General features: G+C 43.7%; 1 protein-coding gene across 2 annotated transcripts in view; it reads left to right on the forward strand.

Moving 5' to 3' along the window:
- Positions 1–20,222, forward strand: part of LOC114647364 (CD82 antigen-like) — a 215,039-nt gene that overhangs the window by 158,221 nt on the left and 36,596 nt on the right. For both annotated transcript variants that reach the window (XM_051923510.1, XM_051923511.1), the window contains exon 4: positions 16,417–16,541. In XM_051923510.1, coding sequence (XP_051779470.1) covers positions 16,417–16,541 — 125 coding nt within the window. The remainder of the gene's footprint in view (positions 1–16,416; positions 16,542–20,222) is intronic.

Raw genomic sequence — 20,222 nt, forward strand, 5'->3', positions numbered from 1 at the left:
TTTAATTAAAGGACAAAATAAAAATGTGTGAATTCATTAAAGTACACTACTTTAGTGGAGTGGAGAAGGACAGACAAATTGTAATGGCCTTTACTACACTATTGGCACGTAGACTTATTTTGCTCAACTGGAAAAATCCTAACTCACCTCTTTCAAGTCAGTGGGTAACTGATGTTATATACTATTTGAAATTGGAAAAAATCAAATTCTCACTTAGAGGATCTGTACAAAACTTTTTCAAAACCTGGCAGGATCTGATCAATAACATTTTAGAATAAGCATTTAAATTGAGGAAGTGGATTCTCTCCCCTCTTTTTCTATTCTATCTGTTTTTATTTGTTTACATATTTTTACTGTTATTAAAGTGCTACTCTGCTGACCTAGCTCTCTTTCTCATGGGTGGGGACTGATTTGTTTCAAACCAGTTTTGTTAAACTTGACTTGCATTAATTAAAAAAAAGTACCCTACTGCTCAAAAGTTTTACAACACCTCAGTTTTTCTTCAAATATTATGCAGTTGAAATCCAATGAATGACCTAAAATGGTGAAAAGGTAAGCAGCAGATTGCCAGAGGTTTAAATTTAAAGTGTAGGTGAGCAAAAACTGAAAGAAAGGAAATTTCAAAATATTACAAATGGGCCTTTTCTTCAGGGAACAACTAATAGGTTACAACCTACAGATGTCCTGCAACAATTAAAGTCAGTCAGTGTCCAACCCGCTATATCCTAACACAGGGTCACGGGAGTCTGCTGGAGCCAATCCCAGCCAACACAGGGCGCAAGGCAGGAACAAATTATAATAATAATTCTTTACATTTATATAGCACTTTTCTCACTACTCAAAGTGCTCTCCACACAGGGAGGACCTGGGAAGTGAACCCACAATCTCCTTACTGCAAAGCAGCAGCACTACCACTGTGCCACCTGCAGGGCACACACACACACACCCACACACCAAACACACACTAGGGACAATTTTAGGATTGCCAATGCACCTAACCTGCATGTCTTTGGACTGTGGGGGGAAACCAGAACACCCGGTGGAAACCCACGCAGACACGGGGAGAACATGCAAACTCCATGCAGGCAGGACCCGGGAAGCAAACCCAGGTCTCCTTACTGCGAGGCAGCTGCGCTACTACTGCGCCACTGTGCCACCCAGCAATTAAAGTAAATGAAGCCTTTCAAGTTGAAGCAGACAATTTGCTCCCAACTTGTGTTGATTACTTCAAAACCCTCTGTGTGTCTTAAAGCAGAGTTAGAACAGACTGTGCTGCTACACCCTGTGAAGTACCACTTGGATAATATTCCAGCGATAATGGAAAAAATATGTCAATTAACAAACAAAATGAGACAGAGCATTATTACCTTTAGAAGTGTAGGCCTTTCATTAAAAGAAATTGCAAAAAAAAAAAAATCCAAGTGTCAGTGAGTCCAGTGGTGTCCTACACAATCCATAGGCCATTGGAAACTGGAAGAAACTCTGATAGGAAGAGATCTGGCAGAGCAAAGTCACAAGACTATCAGAAGACAAGTTTCTGAGGGTCACCACCTTACATGATAGGCGCCTCACAGCACAACAGCTTCAAGCACAGCTTAACAGTGCAGGTCAGTTTATACTGTGAAGAGGAGACCTTGTGGTGCAGGTTTGACAGGCCGAGTGACAGTAAACAAGCCATTCCTTAAGGAACAAAACAGGGCATTGAAATACCAGCTGTGGACTACTGCATACTGGAAGATGGTCTTGTGGACCGATGAATCCAAATTTGAAATCTTTGATTTATCATGCAGGGTGTTTGTATGTCGTCGTATTGGTGACAGGATGGCTCCTCATTGTATGACACAAGTAAGCCCGCGATTCTCTATAGAATCGTAAATCCAAGAATGGCAATCAGTTTCTGTTCCGTCCGATATTTGGATGGATGAAACATCATGGAGGGTGGTTGCGTCTGGGGAAATGTCATTTAATTAAATAAGCATATCTGTTCTAAAGCGGTTTCATTTTGTGGAGACGTGATTCCGTTGCCTTTTCTGACACCGACTGCTGGCAGAGTGGAGCACAGCAAGTTTAGTTTACAGGTTGTGGTGTTCGCGTGCCAGCCACTGAGTCTGGGAAGCCGCTGGGTTTGAGCCTGTGACCGTTATGTGATCTATATTACTGGCACAGTGGATTAGAGCAAGTGTAGTGTACAGGTTGTGTTGTTTGGACGCCACCTACTGACCCTGGGAAGCCGCTGCGTTTGACTCTGGGGCACCATGGCCTGTGAATTCTTTGCTTCTGGTGTTTGTGAAGCGCATTGTAGGAGCCTCCGTTTATTGTTTTTAAATATAGATCCATAGGGTCTCGGAAGCCGCTGCGTCTGACTCTGGAGCATGCGCCACGGCGCAGTACGCATGCGACTCGGTGGGAAGCCGCTGCGTTTGACTCTGGCGTGCCACGGCCTGTGAGTTGTTTGCTTCTGGTGTTTGTGAAGCACGTTGTAGGAGCCTCCGTGTATTGTTTTTATCCACTGACTCTGGGAAGCCGCTGCGTTTGACCCTGGGGCGGGCGCCACGGCGCAGTATGCATGCGTATCCACTGACTCTGGGAAGGCGCTGCGTTTGACTCTGGGGCGGGCGCCACAGCGGAGTACGCATGCGCCTCGGTGCGTCCGCCGTGCATAAATTAAACTGTGGTTTAGTAATGTAGATCAGCTGTCAAACATGGCGGAGGAAGTGTGATGGTCTGAGGTTTTTTTACTGGTGGCAGAGTTGGAGACTGGCATTCTGAATCAAAAGGGATATCAAAGTTTGGCTGTTATATCAGCACAAAGGTGCAGGCAACTTTAATGAATCTAAAATTGGAATCAAATTTTGTACACTTAATGATTCCTTGACTTATTTGTTCTATGTCATGATTTCATGAAACATTAAGACATTAAACTTTGTGCTTTTTCATAAAACTGAGATGTTCTGAAACTTTTGACAGGTAGTTTTAAGTCAGTAAAACAAAGTTGATACCAAGAGGACAAAACAATTGTGTTTCAAAGCCAAAACGGAGAACCAAACTCTGTCAAAATTTCCGTAGTCAAAAAGTCTATAACTGGGAAATCTAAATAGAGCAGTAACTAACAACAGCTTGTTCAATGAAGGGTCCATTATACTGGTTTATGTTCTGACACTGTGATAATAATACAACAATTCTCAAACCCAGGAAAAATTAAAGAAACAACCAGATAATCAACAATAACAACTCTGGTGTTTGAAAATTGATTCAAGGTGCAATAAAAACTAACATGAAGTTCTGGGTTCATTTGGGAATGTGGATGAATATAAAATGAGAGCAGGACGTTCTATCAAGATCAGAGAGGGAGAACCTTAAAGGGGTTCTGCCAGCTTGAGGTTATTCTGTGCCCCTTTCTTGTCAGTTGGCCGTATCATGCCAATTTGGAATTAGCTATGAATCTAACCACCCTGGGCGGCACGGTGGCGCAGTGGGTAGCGCTGCTGCCTCACAGTTGGGAGATCTGGGGACCTGGGTTTGCTTCCCGGGTCCTCCCTGCGTGGAGTTTGCATGTTCTCCCTGTGTCTGTGTGGGTTTCCTCTGGACGCTCCGGTTTCCTCCCGCAGTCCAAAGACATGCAGGTTAGGTGGATTGGCGATTCTAAATTGGCCCTAGTGTGTGCTTGGTGTGTTTGTGTGTGTCCTGCGGTGGGTTGCCACCCTGCCCGGGATTGGTTCTTGCCTTGTGCCCTGTGTTGGCTGGGATTGGCTCCAGCAGACCCCCGTGACCCTGTGTTCGGATTCAGCGGGTTGGAAAATGGATGGATGGATGGATCTAACCTCCCCATCTTTTAGGAAAAACCTCACATGTTAAGAACACGCTGACCCCACAGAAGACAGTAACTGATTACATGACTTAATCCCCGGATGCTGCATTGCAAAGGCACCAACAGGCCACCTACAATGTTCATTAAAAATCACTGCCTCATTAGCATTACTGAAAAGATGAGGATGCTAACGGTTTTTACACCGTTTTTCATTGTTCTTAATTGTAATTCATTATTTAATCTACCGAAATGAAGGAAACGTTTTGAAAGACCAGAAATAATGTTAGCTAATTCTTCATCAGACAACGGAGACCTGCATTATCAAAACCAAAACTTTGGTTTGTGGCCCTTCAGTCTGCATCACAGCATAGGCTTTGCTCTTTCCGTGATAACATCCATCCATCCATCCATCCATTCTCTCAACCCACTTATCCGGGGCAGAGTTGCTGGGCAGCTGGAGCCTATGCGATGGACTGACACCCTGTCCAGGGTTTAGATAAGTTTTACGTATTAAGTAAATTGAAGTATTTTATTATTGTTGCTTTATGGCCATTTTTCCATTCTTAGTTAAATATATTGACCAACTCCACAACTACCTGTAAAGTGGCTCAGTTCAGTTTATTTCATTCTTCAGTTCAGTGTCACCTGCAGACCCGACTCTATCCAGGCCGTACTGGGCACAAGGCAGGAAATGGCCCAGGATATATCAGGTGCCAGTCTATCGCAAAGCCCACACTCAACAGGGCTTCCTTTGTAATTTTCAAGTGACCTAACTTACATATTTCTAAGAATGTGTAAGGAAAACTGGCATTCCAACCTCATGCGGACAATGGGATAACATGGAAACTCCACATGGGAAGTGGCAGAACACTGGATCTGTGAGGCAGCTGAACTCTGGGCCTGTATTGTGGTTCAGGACCAGACAGTTTGGGACTGTTGAGAATTACAGCTAGTGAAAAATTTTAGCCATTTAAAACCAAAGGGAATGGCATTTTGGTAAATCCCCTCTGCCAAGATATTGGTGGGATGTTTGAATGGTCTTCCGGGAATAGAACATGGTGGTTTCCATAGGCTTCATACTGTCGGTTTCTTTAGTCAGTGTGGAGTGGGGAATTTTTATTTACTCATCAGTTAAAATTACCAGCAGCATGATTTTTTTTTTCCTTTCTCTTTCTCTTCTACAAAAGTTTGTCAGCATATTAAGTGATTCACTAAAAAAAAATAAATGTGAACTGGGCTGAATGCACATTAAAATATCATGTTCATGTTGCAATGCATGGTATTTCTAGATTAGGAGGCTTTTGGAGTTCTTCATTATTCACTTTGGCACTGTTTTGGTACTGCTACTAAAGTCCAAACACTAGTCAGGTGTAAAAACTGTACTTAAATCTAAACCATGCCTGTACCAATTCTTTCATCAGAGAGTTTCCCTTGTAGGAATATATTTAGCTCTCCAAGAAGAAAACAGAAAACAAGACAGGTTGTGGCTACACCTCACAAATGTTTATTAAAATAATATAATTACATTTTAATTATTCAGGGAAAAGTGGTTGATTTTATTTAAAAAGTTTTAAGTGAAGATTTCATCAATGTTTAACAACGGATATCAATAATCAAATATACTGTGTGGCAGACGGCTGGGGACCCTACCCAGCCAGGACACCTGGACGGTCCACGAGAGGGACAATACCTTCCCTGGGCCACGAGAGGGCCGCCACCCTGATCTGCTTTGTGCCTGTGGCCACCGCCAGGGGGTGCGCGGATGATTACGGAACCCTGGAGGGCAGCAATTCCGCCACACTTGGGGGTGCTGCTAGAAGTAATTCCAGGGACACCCAGAGTGCTTCCGTGTGCTCATGCGGCACTTCCGCTACACCAGGAAGTGCCGCAAGAAGATCGTCACCGAGCACCTGGAGCACATCTGGGTCCTGCATAAAAGGGGCTGCCTCATTCCAGTAGCCGAGCATGAGTCGGGAGGAGGAAGTTTTGGACATCGAGAGGAAGCACTAAATTGCCTGATAGCAGTGGACAGAAAAGACCCCCTGAGGCATTTAGCAAACTACAGAAAAGTGCAAAGTGCTACATGTGGACAAATAGAACATCAGTCATAAATGCAAGATCGGAGACGCTGAGCTACAGGTAGCAATCTCTGAAAAGGAGTTAGGGGTCGACAAACATTGTCATCGACTAAGTAAAGCATGGAAGTGATTAAAATGGCAAATTGAATGTTAGGTCATATCCTAAAAACTGTTGAATTTAAGTCAATAGATGTTATGCTCAGACTGTGTGGTGTACTGGCGAGACCACATCTGGAGTCATGCATGCAGTTCTGGTCACCACATTACAAGAAAGACATAGCAGCACTTGAAGCTGTGCAGAGGAGAGCAACCAAGTGCATCATGGGACTTAAGGACGTGTCCTACTGTGACAGGCTCAGAGAATGAAACCTGTTTAGTGTGAGCAGAGGAGACTGCGTGGGGACCTCATCCAGGTATTTAAATCCTGAAAGGCATTGATAAAGGAGATCCAGCAACATACTTTTGGCTTAAGATTGAATCTCATACTCAAGGACATCAGTGGACATTAAGGGGAAGTGCATTTAAACCTGAAGCCAGGAAGCACTGGGGTACAAACTACTGAGACATGGAGTTGAAGTAGAAACCTCGAGAACCTTTAAGAAGAATCTGGAGGAGATACTGGGGACAGCTTAGCAGTTGGCTAAACAAACGGGCTTGATGGACTGAATGGTGTCCTCTTGATTGTCAGATTTCTTGTGTTTCTTAGTGGAATGATCCTGTTGCTAAAAGTGCTCCAGGAGGCCACCATTTAACTAGATCTAATCTCTTTATATATAAAATCCAACGTCTTTATTTCTGTCTACTTTTCACGAGAGAACTACTTAGCGGATTTAGATTGGGTTTTTTTCTATAATATGCTTGAACATCCTGGTTGATTTTGTGACTTCTGTCATCATGCTAAGTATCGTGGTTCGGTTTGCGGAACCTGAGAGAGAGGCTACGGGCTGAGGGGAGTAGGGAGACGGGCGGGACCCTCCTCACTCACGCGCCAGCCTCCATTCAAGTCGCTCTACCTCTCTCGACGTGTTGGAGTGCACCTTGCCTCTGCTGTTTGCTCAGCAGACATTATCATCTAGAGATTGTTAAAAGAGTAACGTTTGCCGTTATTGAGAGACTGATCAGAGCTACGTGGGTTTTAGAGGGTAGCTGCTCATTGGCAGAGATTTCACGGCCACGTGGGGAACGCTCTCCCATCACAGCTGAACACGATCAGATACAGTGGCAGCGTTTGATGGCGGCGCGTACCTACCTTCCGCTCGGCCCGAGATACCTTGCCAACTTTTTACATTTGTGGCAAAGAGCTCACAGCTACATTCTCACCCCTGATAGCAAAACCAAAAATATTGTATATCAAGAGGCCCTCGGATACGAAAGCTATCAATATAAATTGATAGCTAGTACTGTATACAGTGAGATTAAAGACACATCTTTCTTTATTTAAAAAGTACATTGATAAGTTAGTATAATCATTTTAGTAAATAACTCCAAAAAAGACCTGGGCAAATGAAATACCTATGACACGTTGAATTCAGCATTTAATTCATAAAAGCCAAACTCCCCATTGCATGTTTGGGATTTTTTGCACATTTCCAGCCACATGTTTTAAGTGCAATTAACGTACTTTTTCATGTTAAAAGTATAAACTGGAAAAACCATTTTTAAATACATTTCTAAAACCTCAGTGCTGGGATTCCAGCTGGAATTTTTGCAACAGTTTTTCAAATGGCTGTTCACATTTCATGCCTTTCCAAAAGCCCACATTTAGTCGCGTCTGAAACAGATGTTACATACTTCATAAAGAGCTGAAATGTTTAGTCTCTCTTAATTTGGCTGCAAGTCACATAGAGTTTTTTTTTAATGTGAAGGACAGATAACATTTTTTAGTTTTTTTTTTTCATAACCACTAATAATTGCCAAATTCTTGGTTTTACTTTTTCAGATTGATAGAATTGTATAGCAGTAGCTGCCAGTTTTACTTCTGTAGTTGTGAATTTCATAAATTGAAACCGGCGAAAGTTTTTTGTGCTATTTTCTTAGATTATGCAGACAAATAGAAATGTTTTGTCTGATATGAACGGTGACAGTTTTATATTTGTGTATTGTGAAGATATAAGAAAGAGACAACATGCTCAAAAAGTGTTGGGGGTTTGCCTTTCCCATCTGTTGAAGTGTCCAGTAGTCTTTCTCAAAGAAATTGAATCACAACAAGGACAAAACGTATTGGTGAAATAGCCCGATTTATATAAGGGACGGACAGGAAATTGGTTTACAATGGGTATGATGGGAAAAGTCCAAGAAGCACCAGAGACGACGTGAAACCAGACGTGATGTCATCAGGGTGGGACAGGAAGGAGGTAGCGGTTGTCCTGCTCGCGGAAGGGAAATCGTCTGCGGGTCTTCGAAAAGGTTTGCTTACTCGTCTGCTTTTCTGCTAAATAAAAGAGAGCGGTGTTAGTACTTTATTCCAAACCCGTTTTCTGTGTTCTGTCACACTCCATTGAGCCGGTCGGCTACTCCCTACTCGCCTATGTGTGACAGTAGCCTTCATTTTGTGTATTTTCATTTTTGTCTTAAAGATGAAGCTCATTTTAGACTCCATTATTACTATTGATGTCATTGTTAAATCAAGTGGTCTCATTTAAAATGCCAGTCGTTCTCTTGGCTATGAATTGCTCCAATGCACGGTGGAGGTCACAGTCAACTAACATCATGAGAATATCCAGAGAGATGCAACTTTCATGTCCACGGACAGAAAACTCCTAAAGCCTTGTAAAGACAATGGGAGACAATGACACACTCTCCACGACCTCCCACCTACAGTAAATTGAATTAAGTGAATGCCAATAATACATACAGTATACAGTACATATGTCAGTGCTCAAATACAGGAAACAAATGACACACAACAGTATTCTCCATTCACTCTCAGAGTGTACTATGAGATGATTACAGATCTGCAAAACAGAGGCAGACAATACTGGTAACCCTCTGTGTTTCCTGACATTTTCTTTCCAAGGATTGTGAGTTGACCAACTATTCTGTTTGAATTTTGGCCATAAGTCAAGTCAGGTCAAGTTGGAGAGCATGCACTGCAGTGTGTTGCTTGCACCCACTACACGACAAAACAACTCAAGATCCCAGTTGGTATACCACCAGGCAGACACGCGGTCCAGTCCCACCCGCCGGAAATGACCCTTTATCTGCTGCAGCCAGGTGTTACGTGGGTGGCCCCTTGGCCTGTTCCAGCCACTTGGGTCCCCAACAATGAGGATCTTATGATCCAGATCACCCTCAGGGAAACGCACCACATGGCCGTAGTGCCATAACTGACGCTCCCTCACAATGCAGGTCATGTGCCTCATTCAGGACTCCAAGTCAAACCAACGGTACCCAAGGATTCTCTGGAGAGACACAGTACCGAAGGAGTCCAGTCTTTGTCTCAGGTCACTGGATAGTGTCCATGTCTCGCAACCATATAGCAAGACTGGAAGCACCAGGACGCTAAAGATTTGGACCTTCGTCCTTTTGCATAGATATCGGGAGCACCACACACCCCTTTCCAGTGACCTCATGACCCCCCATGCTCTCCCAATCCGTTTACTATATAAATATATTATATTACCTATAAATATCTGGGAGTGCAGCTGGATGATAAATTAGACTGGACTGCCAATACTGATGATCTGTGCAAGAAAGGACAAAGCCGGTTATACTTCCTTAGAAGGCTGGCTTCCTTCAACATCTGCAATAAGATGCTGCAGATGTTCTATCAAACAGTTGTGGCGAGCGCCCTCTTCTACGCAGTGGTGTGCTGGGGAGGCAGCATTAAGAGGAAAGACGCCTCACGCCTGGACAAACTGGTGAGGAAGGCAGGCTCTATTGTTGGCATGGAGCTGGACAGTTTAACATCTGTGGCAGAGCGAAGGGCGCTCAGCAGGCTCCTATCAATTATGGAGAATCCACTGCATCCACTAAATAATGTCATCTCCAGACAGAAGAGCAGCTTCAGCGACAGACTGCTGTCACTGTCCTGCTCCACAGACAGATTGAGAAGATCGTTCCTCCCCCAAACTATGCGACTCTTTAATTCCACCAGGGGGGGTAAACGTTAATATTTAACATTATACATAGTTATTGTCTGTTTTTTTCACCTGTATTATTATCATTCTTTAATTTAATATTATTTATTGTATCAGTATGCTGCTGCTGAAGAATGTGAATTTCCCATTGGGATTAATAAAGTATCTATCTATCTATCTATCTATCTATCTACTGACTTCATAGGAAGAGTCACCAGAGTCATGAATGTCACCGCCGAGGTCAGTAAACCTTTCGACAAGGTCAACACTCTCCGCAGACAGAGACACTGCTGATGGCTGTGCCGAATAAGTCATTAAAGGCCCGGATCTTGGTTTTTATCCAGGACACTCACAAGCCCAGACACTCAGACTCCTCGCTCAGTCTCTCCGAGCGCCCTGATCAGAGCCTCCATTGACTACGCGAAGATCACAGTATCGTCAGCAAAGTCGAGATCCGTGAATCTTTCTTCACCAACAGATGCCCCACAGCCGCTGGACCCCACGACCTTGCCTAACACCCAGTCCTTACAAACATTAAACAGAGTAGGAGCAGAACACACCCCTGACGAACCCCAGAATCAACTGGGAAAAACGCAGAGGATCTGCCTCCACTCTGCACAGCACTCACAGTACCAGTGTACAGGCCGGCCCTGATATCTAGCAACCTTAAGGGGATACCCGCGAACCCTCAGGATGTCCCAGAGGGCAGCTCGATCAACTGAGTCGAACGCTTTACGAAAATCAACAAAGGCTGCCAAGAACGTCCTAGCCGGATAATCAGCTTTGAACAACTGCTCAAAGTAGCCAGCCCAGTGGGTCACAACTCTAGTGTCATCCATAAGGACCGTTCCATCAGCCGCCTTGACTGCGACTCTCCGAGGAACTGATTCGGACGTGCGTAATGCTTCTATTCCTCTGTAAGCAGGACGTGGGTCGCTAGACCACACATGGTGTGTCACTTGCTCACAGATTCCTCTAACAAATGCCTCTTTATCTACCCTCAGAGCCCTCACAGCCGTCCCTCCCAGTTCCCGGTACAGACCAGAGTTTCCTTTGAGCCGTGCACTGCGACTCCTCTCGATGATATCCAGGGTGCCCTGCGAGATGAAACACCTTTATCGATTTGGCCATAGTTTCTATTTAAACACCCTGATGACAGCTCTCCTATGAGAGATACAAACGTCATCCTAATTTTGCCAACTGAAGACACCCACTTAACTTTCTGTGCAATCGTAAACAGCCAAGTTAACCGAAACACCACAAGATTCCATGCCTGGAGCAGCCTTTAATAATTTAGAGTCCAAGCTCTCTGGATTTTCTCAGCCATTATGGTAACATCTGGAGATCCCAGTGACACAAATCTTAATTGCACAGTTCCCAGCCTGGGGCTAATGAGTATCTACACTTGTAGGTGGGTCAGGCCGGGTGGGGATACTCCAGAGCAGAGAAGGAGGCCACTACAAGTCAGGAAATTTGCTTGTGTAGCTGATGCCACTGTATGTGTAGAGGTGATTATACCCAAAATTTTAATTCATGTTTAAAATCTGTAACTTCCTTCACATTGGTAAAGTAACAATTCTTATACAGAGTGAGCCAAAATGATGTAGCACATTTCTCAAGGTCATTGTGCAAGGTAGAGGCAGCCAAGCAGGGTGGGTGGGGTTCCTTTGATCGGCAATCCCTTGCAGTTTTCTGTCAGCCACATTCCTCCGTTGCTTTCGCTGTCGAAGCGTTCTTCAAAAACAATGAACCCATCATCACTACACAACGTGCCTTACAAACGCACTTCAGCATTCCTCCTAACGGTGACATCCCAAATCAGAAAACAGTTCTTCATTGGGTGGCTGAATTTAGACAGACGGGTACAACATTGAATAGAAAATCTCCAGGCCGTCCTTGGACTGTATAAATGCCTGAAAACATCCAAACTGTAAGGGCATCCATTTTGCAGTTTCCTAGACATTCAACGTCCTTTTGCCTTTGGCATTTCCAACACGTCTTTGAGGATGATTTTCTTTTCCATCCATACAAAATGATGGTAGTGCAGGAACTCACTGAGAGAGACTGGGAGAGCCGTAGAGAGTTGTGCACGAACATTCTGCAAACCGCTCATCGAGATGCCATCATCATGTGCAGCGACGAGGCACATTTCCATTTGAATGGTTGTGTAAATAAGAAAACTTTCACTATTGGGCTGAAACCAACCCTTGTGAACTTCATCAGAGACCCCTGCACAGGGAGCACACATGTTACAGTTTGGTGTGCCATTGCAGAATTTGGCATTGTAGGCCTTTACTTTTTATGAGGAGTTGGGAGCAACGGTCACCGTCACTTCAGAACGTTACATTGAAATGCCACAGGACTGGAAGAATGGATGTGGTGGATGCCTGGTGTCAACAGGATGAAGCAACAGCTCATACGGCCTGTGTGGAGATCCATGAAAGTTTTGTGGGAGATGTTTCCGGGAAGGGTGGCGCAGTGGGTAGCACTGCTGCCTCGCAGTTAGGAGACCCGGGTTCACTTCCCGGGTTCTCCCTGCGTGGAGTGTGCATGTTCTCCCCGTGTCTGCGTGGGTTTCCTCCCACAGTCCAAAGACATGCAGATTAGGTGCATTGGCGGTCCTAAATTGTCCCTAGTGTGTGCTTTGTGTATGGGTGTGTGTGTGCGCCCCCGGGGTTTGTTTCCTGCTTTGTGCCCTGTGTTGGCTGGGATTGGCTCCAGCAGACCCCTGTGACCGTGTAGTTAGGATATACTGGGTTGGATAATGGATGGATGTTTCCGGGGAAGCTGATCTCCGTGCATGGTGATGTTAGGTGGCCTTCACGTTCGCCCAATCTCTGTCCCTGTGCGATTTTTTTTCTCAAGTCGAAGGTATACTACACACACCGACCTCCAAACCTTGAAGCCCTCAAGGACGCTGTTCGCCACGAAATCTCCGCTATTCCCCTTGAAATGGCCAAACGAGTCATGCGAGCATTCAGAAATCATCTCGAAGAGTGAATCGATAGTGATGGCCACCATCTTGAAGACATCATTTTTTTAAAAAAATCTTATTTTGTATACCCTTTCTTGTGTCATACTGAAATTCACTTTATCTTGTAGCATTACTGTAGAATAAACGTTTGAAATGTGGTACTTCTTTTTGGCTCATCCTGTATTATGACAATTTCCATTAACAACCTCTAGTTTGTCTTTACTTGTCTTGCAAATGCCTGTCTTTCAGTATCTGTCAAAGCGAGTGCTTTATAGTGAATATGATGTAGAGGCCATTGCACTGGAGTGGAAAATTCTTGAATGGAAAAGAAAGTCCATGGGGACAAGCCCCCTGAAACAAGCAGGAGTTGAAGATGGCTGCATTAGAGGCTTGGCAGAGCATCACCAGAGAAGACCCTCAGCACCTGGTGATGTCCATTAATCACAGACGTCAATCAGTCATTGTATGTGAGGGATACGCGACAAAGTCCTAAATATGACGGCTTTAAAAGTACTTGCCATTGCTGCGTCACAAACATTATAGTGCCCTGAAATAGGGGTACCATGTAGAAAAAGTTTCATGTGACCAAAATGTCTGCAAATCCCCTTTAATGAACGTATGCAATGTGCATTTTAATTACTTCTGAATTGTTTCATTTGTAATTTCAAAGGCACAGAGGAGGGCAATGGAAATGAAAACGTTAGATGCATTGTGTCGAAAAGCTGCACTTTACACCATAGAAATCGAGAGTGGTTATGAGTAACATTTCGCAAACAGGACCCCTCATTTAATTCATTGTTTTTCTTCAGTCTTGCACATTTTCTATTAGAGTTATGTTTCATGATCTGCTGGGCTGGTGAGCAACTAACTAATACACGGCACTTACATTCCAGCCAAAACATGAAGTGCTACTTGAATCGGAAAATTTATTTTCATTACCTAGCCATTTTTCCAGTAGAGCAATCAGCCTTCTACTGGAATGTGGTTGATGCTTTCGGGATTGTGCCATGTATTTTTTTTTTTCCTGCCAGAGGCGTGTGTTTCGTTCTTTAAAGTTGGACTGCAGAGTGAGTCATCCAGCATATGTGCCTAGACATGCACACTTTGGAGTACAGAACCAACATGCATTGCACTCATTAAAGGTGAAGCCACTCCTCTGTCACTTGGACTTTATGACTAGATTCATATTTTTACAGTCTTTATATTAAAAAAAAAATGTAGCCTTTTGAAGGATTTCATTTTCTATGAAAACCGCTTCGTTTCTGCCCTTGGCCCGTCTAGTTTTCAAATTTCTTGCCTTCCGCTGTGACAGTTGATTCTTGTTTCACTAAAAGGGTGCTGAAGTGACATCTAGTGATTGAAAAGTGCAAAAACAAATAACCTGTTAACCCTTTATTTCCTCTGCTTGCTTTTTCTTTTTCTAAGTAAAGGCCACGGCAGACCATATTATGAAGATGCCAGTCAGTCTTTATTTCAGCAAGACTGGATAGATGGATGATGCATTTTAAAAAGCCTTAAATTCAATAAGTTTGGAAAAATTCCTTAAACTTTGTTGTATGCTTTATGGGATTATTCCTGACTTGATCTGTTTTTCCAAGGGGTTTTTACATGTGTTCCAGTACAGTAGACCCCCTGCGAAGTCGCGGTTCAGAGTTCGCGGCCTCAGTTGTTCACGGATTTTTCCATTGAACCTAACTAATAATTGTTAGCAGAAACCGCACATATCCTCCGCAATTTTTTTATGGCTTTTTTTGTGACAATACTGTACTGTAGAAAGAACACAAAGCAACCATAGAGGAAAAGGCGGCTTGGGATGGTGAAAGTGGCCAATCCGAGAGCGTTATTCATTTCTCCTTGCTGCTGATTGGCTGCTGCTCTGTGACGCATCTCCGGCAAATACAGCCCAGCATTCCCGCATCATAACAGTTTACCACGTGTAGCTATCTCGAGTGTTTCGCTGAGCATTCTCGTGTTTTTCGTTTTGTTCTTCTTAAAGCCTTAAGATGTCACTCAAACACCCTGCACCTTCTAAGGCTTCTGGCAATGAACTGAAGTGCCAGAAAAGGTTTAAGACACTCCAGGAGAAGGTTGAACTACTGGATTTGCTCCTGGAACTAGAACGTTATGCTGCAGTAGCCACCCGAGGAGCTGTAAATCCTCTGCTTTGCTGTGCAGTTATTATCTTCATTACATACCTTCATCGTACTGCACAGCTAATTCATCATCATCATCTTCAGTCAATATCATTCATTATTGGCGAGTACCTGTACATTTTGCCGTATTACGTATTCCCTACTTATACCCAAGAAAACACGCTTGCATGAATTACAGTACATGTAGGGGTAACATGGGCATTTGACATTCTAGCACTGCAGTAGACATAGCAGTACAGTACTGTACAGTATACGGGTTTACCTTTACATTCTTTTTTTTTTAGGGTAATGTATTAAGCTGAGTTTGAAATGAAATTAAAGTGTTTTGGGGGCTGTCACACACAAGCGACTAGGGGGCAGTAAAAGGACCCGATGAGCCACGCAAAACCACAAGACAGGGGACTAAAACAGTGTGTGAACAGCTCTCTCTTTATTTCTACAGGAAAGACGGAACAACAGCACCTTGAGTTTGTCGCAAAAACCTCCTCCAGACGCCCGAGCCGCTTCCGTGTTCTTTGTTCACCTCCGGTCCCTTGCAGATAAAGTCACCACCATCCCAAGATCCTTTGCGTCATCTTTCCCAGCATTCCTACTTCCGTTCCCACCTCATAAATACGTCCATGTTTCACCCATTGTCTGTCGATTTGTATTTTTCAAAGCTGACCGTTGTTCACGCACTTCTTACTGTGGTTTACAGTATAAGGGGACGGAATCCCCAGCCCTTAATCTGTGTGTCTGTATTTTTTTCACAGGGCATATTTAGGGTTTAAACTATAAAAATAGGCATTTATAGGCATTTTTTTTTTTTTTACCACATCCAAAATTTGCGTTTTTTTTACAATTCACGGATGCTCTCAGAACGTAACCCCCACGAATTTCGGGTGTCATCTGTATACTAGATTACAGTGTTCTTTACCTCACCCTCTGCTTCGAAGGAACCTTTCTTTTTTTCGTTTCTAGAAGCCAGGAATGTTGGCCATCCACACCAGGAACTTTTAAAATAAAGCAGAGCCATTCTTTCATTCATTCTTTCATTTTCTGTTCTTTGCTTCTTAGGTGTGACCTGCACATATCATTTTGAAGACAGCTGTTTAACAGTGTTGTTTTTGTAATCAATGCTACAGAATACGTCTTTCAGCTGTCCTCAGCTGTGTTTGTCGAAAACCCATTTTATGGCTTGAGAAAGATCCCACGAGTGAGGGTTAAAAGAATAGTTTTCCATATGTCTGGCTCCAGTTTGACAATGCTCCTCGTCTTCATCATTTTCACCGTATGCCTCACTGCTTGTTATAAAACATTCCTCTGTTTTTTCTCTCTCTTGTAGAAGAGTCTTCCTCCGCTATGAAAGTGGGCTCCTACATCCTGATCAGTGTTGGCTCTCTGTCCATGCTGTTGGGATTTCTTGGCTGCATCGGAGCTGTGTTTGAGATAAAGTTTCTGCTGGGCCTGGTAAGCCGGTTTGCATATCAGTAGCACATCTCCTTTGTTTCTCATTCCCCATTCTATTTATGAAATGTGACATCTGCAGAAAGGAAGTTGGAACGGCTAGTTATTTGTTTGAAGAAAACAAGAATTACATTTATATCCTGTCCCTGAAACTGCAGCATGTTTCCCAGCTACCCTCTCTAAATGCTCTTTCTGCTTTTTCAGATTACTGGGAAATAATAGAAATCAAAAATGCAACAGAATGCTGTCTGCTCATTGCAGATTTCCCTTGTGTTTAGGTCATTTATTTGATAAACTTTATTAATCCCAGGAGAAAATCAAATGCATACAGCGGTAGAAACATATAAAACAAGAATTACAGACACATAAGATAGATAATACATCCAGTCAATCAATCAATAAATAAACATAATTAGTACATCAGGGGAACCATTGAATTGCCTGATAGCAATGGGCAGAAAAGACCCCCCAGAGGTGCTTATTAGCACACTGTGGTGGAATGAACCTGTGGCAAAAAGTACTCCGAGAAGAGCTTTCTCATCCATTGCACACCCGACTTGCGGTGCATATGCACTAACAACATTCATCATCACACCTCCAATTTCCAGCTTCATAATCATCACTCTGTCTGACACTCTTTTCACCTCCAAAACACTCTTGACATACTGTTCCTTCAGAATAACCCCTACGCCATTTCTCCTCCTATCCACACCATGATAGAACAATTTGAATCCACCTCTGATCTACCTGGCCTTATTCCCTTTCTATTTAGTCTCTTTACGCACAATATATCAACCTTCCTTCTCTCTATCATATCTGCTAACTCTCTCCCCTTACCAGTCATACTGCCAACATTCAAAGTTCCTACCCTCAGTTCCACTCTCTTTACTTTCCTCCTCTCCTCCTACCTCTGGTCATGTCTCCCCTCTATTCTTCTCCTTCTCCTTCGGCCAACAGTAGCCCAATTTCCGTCAGCACCCTGTTGGCTAACAGTACTGGTGGCAGTCATTGTTAACCCGGGGCTCAACCGATCCGGTATGGAAATTTGTATTGTTGTCCGCATATTGATTTGGCAAAATTTTACACCGGATGCCCTTCCTGAAGTAACCCTCCCCATTTATCCGGGCTTTGGACCAGCATGAAGAAACACTCTGGTTTGTGCATCCCCTGTGGCTGGGTTCAAGAAGAGCACCTTCTGGAGGGGATTTTTCATGATGGCATCCAATTTTGTTGTTTTTCCACAACAGCTTTCAATGTGTCGAGGGTTGGCCCTGTGATGGCGCAGGCTTTCCTGATAAGTTTGTTCAGGCCTTGTGCTTCTTTTGAGCTCAAGTTGCTTTACCAGGAGACTACAATGTAGAACACCACACTGGCTACTATGGACTGGTAGAACATTTCCAGCAGCTTCCTGCACACATCAACAAACCTGAGTCTCCTTCACAAGTCTACTCTGCTTTGGCCCTTCTTGTCTAGCGCCACTGTGTTTTCAGACAGTTTGCTGTTTATGTGGACCCCCAGGTACTTGTAGCTCTGCACCACTTCCATGTCCTCCTCCTGAATGGTGACTGGTCTCGGAGGCTTGTTGGCATGTTGGAAGTCCAGCATCAGCTCTTTTGTGTTGCTGATGTTGGGTTGCAGGTTGTTGTCCCTGCACCACAAGGCAAAGCCCTCCATGACTTTCCTGTACTATGACTTGTCTCCATTATTAATGAACCCTATGGTGGTGGAGGAGTCTTCTGAAAACTTTTGTAGAAGGCAAGCTGCTGGTATTATGCTGGAGGTCTTTTGTGAAGAGGGTGACCAGGCAGGGAGGCAGGACAGTTATCTGAGGTGCCACACGAAGTCCCTCCACTTCACAAACTGCTGTCTGTTGGTCAGGTAGTCTGTGATCCGGGAGATTGTAGGAGCATCAAGATCCAAGGTCTTGAGCTTTTTCCCCAGTTAATGAGGCAGAATGGTGTTAAAACCACTGGAAAAGAACATGAACGTGACTGTGGTGCCGGCTTTGTCTGAGTGGTAGCAGGCTCCATGGAGATGAAAGCATCCTCCACACCTCTATGTTCCTGATAGGCAGACTGCAAAGGATCCAGATGTTCAGAAATCAGGGGTTGTAGCTGTTTTAGGACCAGCCTCTCAAAGGTCTTCATGATGGATGATGTATGATGTGAGTCTGATGTATGATGAAGTCTTAGTCTGTCTTTCTTTCATTCTGGGCCAACTTAGTCCTCCTGTGTTCCATGCTCATTACTCCCTGGTTTGAAACCTGTTTTATTGATAATAATAGTATGTTCAGGCTTGTCTTGCATATGCATTAAAGGACTGCGACATCTCTAGGTCATTGTCTTATATTTCTGTTTCTGCAGTATCACTAAACAAATAACACAATTTAATGTGAGGTTCTCCTATCTTGTTCATTGTCTAAACAACTTCCAGGCCCTCATTTAGTTCTTGTGTGGTGTTTACCAAAACAGTATTCAGTACTTAAAAGTACAGTACATCTCCCCATTGCTTGTTATTTAACAAACTAATTAAATATAACCACAAGCCTGTTATCACGTAAAGGGAAAAGACGAAAACAGCATAAGCAGCTCTTGCTCAGAGTTTGCCATGGTGCCATCTATAAAAATAAAATGTGTTAAACCGGGGATGTACAGCTCCCCAAACCCGGACCAAGACAGGCACAGTGGCACACAAGTGCAAAAGTGACACACTTTTATTTATCTTTCTTTTTTTATTTTATTGATTTTATTAAAATCACATAACATTCCATACAAATACATCAATTTCTACAAACATAAGATCGAAAATAAATCAACCCCCCACCCCTGAGAAAGAGAGCTAAGCTTGCAGAGTAAAAAAGCTAGTAAAAAAAAAAGTAAATAGATGAATTAATAAGTGAATAAAGATAAATGGAGAAGGAAATAAAAGGAATAAAGGGGAGATAATCTGATTCCTCAGGACTTTAAAAGTTTATTCTAAAATGTTATTGATTAGATCCTGCCAGGTTTTGAAAAAGTTCTGCACAGATCATCTAAGTGGGAATTTGATTTTTTCCAGTTTCAAATAGTATATGACATCAGTTACCCATTGACTTAGAATAGGAGAGTTAGGATTCTTCCAGTTGAGCAAGGTAAGTCTACGTGCCAATAGTGTAGTGAAGTGTAGTGTTGGTCCTTCTCCACTTTAAGCCCATCTGGGAGTACACCAAACACAGATTTCATTTATCTTTCTTTCTGTGGAAATGCTTTCCCCCGTTTCCCACCGATACAACTCAGTCCAAGCACTTCAGCACCCAAATCTTTTTCTTCTTTTTCTTCTTTCTTTGATTCTCTTTCTCTATGCCACCTCCACTCCTTTCCCAGCAAGCGCTGTCCTCCACCTCCTCGAACGGAGTGAGGCGGCGGCGGCCTCCTTTATAGTGCACTCTGATCCTCTTCTGGCAGCACTCTCGAGCACAGGCACACGGAAGTGCTTCCGGTGCACCTGGGTGTGGCAGAAGTGCTACAGTCCAAGTTTCTGGGACTGTCCAGGCACCCCCCCTGGCGGTGGCCACGGCCCTAGCAAGGTTGAGCTTCCAAGCCCGTGGCCCCGATTCAATCCAGGGGGGTCGCCCTTTCGTGTCCTGGGAGAGCTATTGCCATGAACCTGTCCTCTCCCCCGGTCCTTCTGTCACAGGGGCGTCCT

The sequence above is a fragment of the Erpetoichthys calabaricus genome, chromosome 2 (genome assembly GCF_900747795.2).
Source record: "Erpetoichthys calabaricus chromosome 2, fErpCal1.3, whole genome shotgun sequence".
Lineage (NCBI taxonomy): Eukaryota > Metazoa > Chordata > Cladistia > Polypteriformes > Polypteridae > Erpetoichthys > Erpetoichthys calabaricus.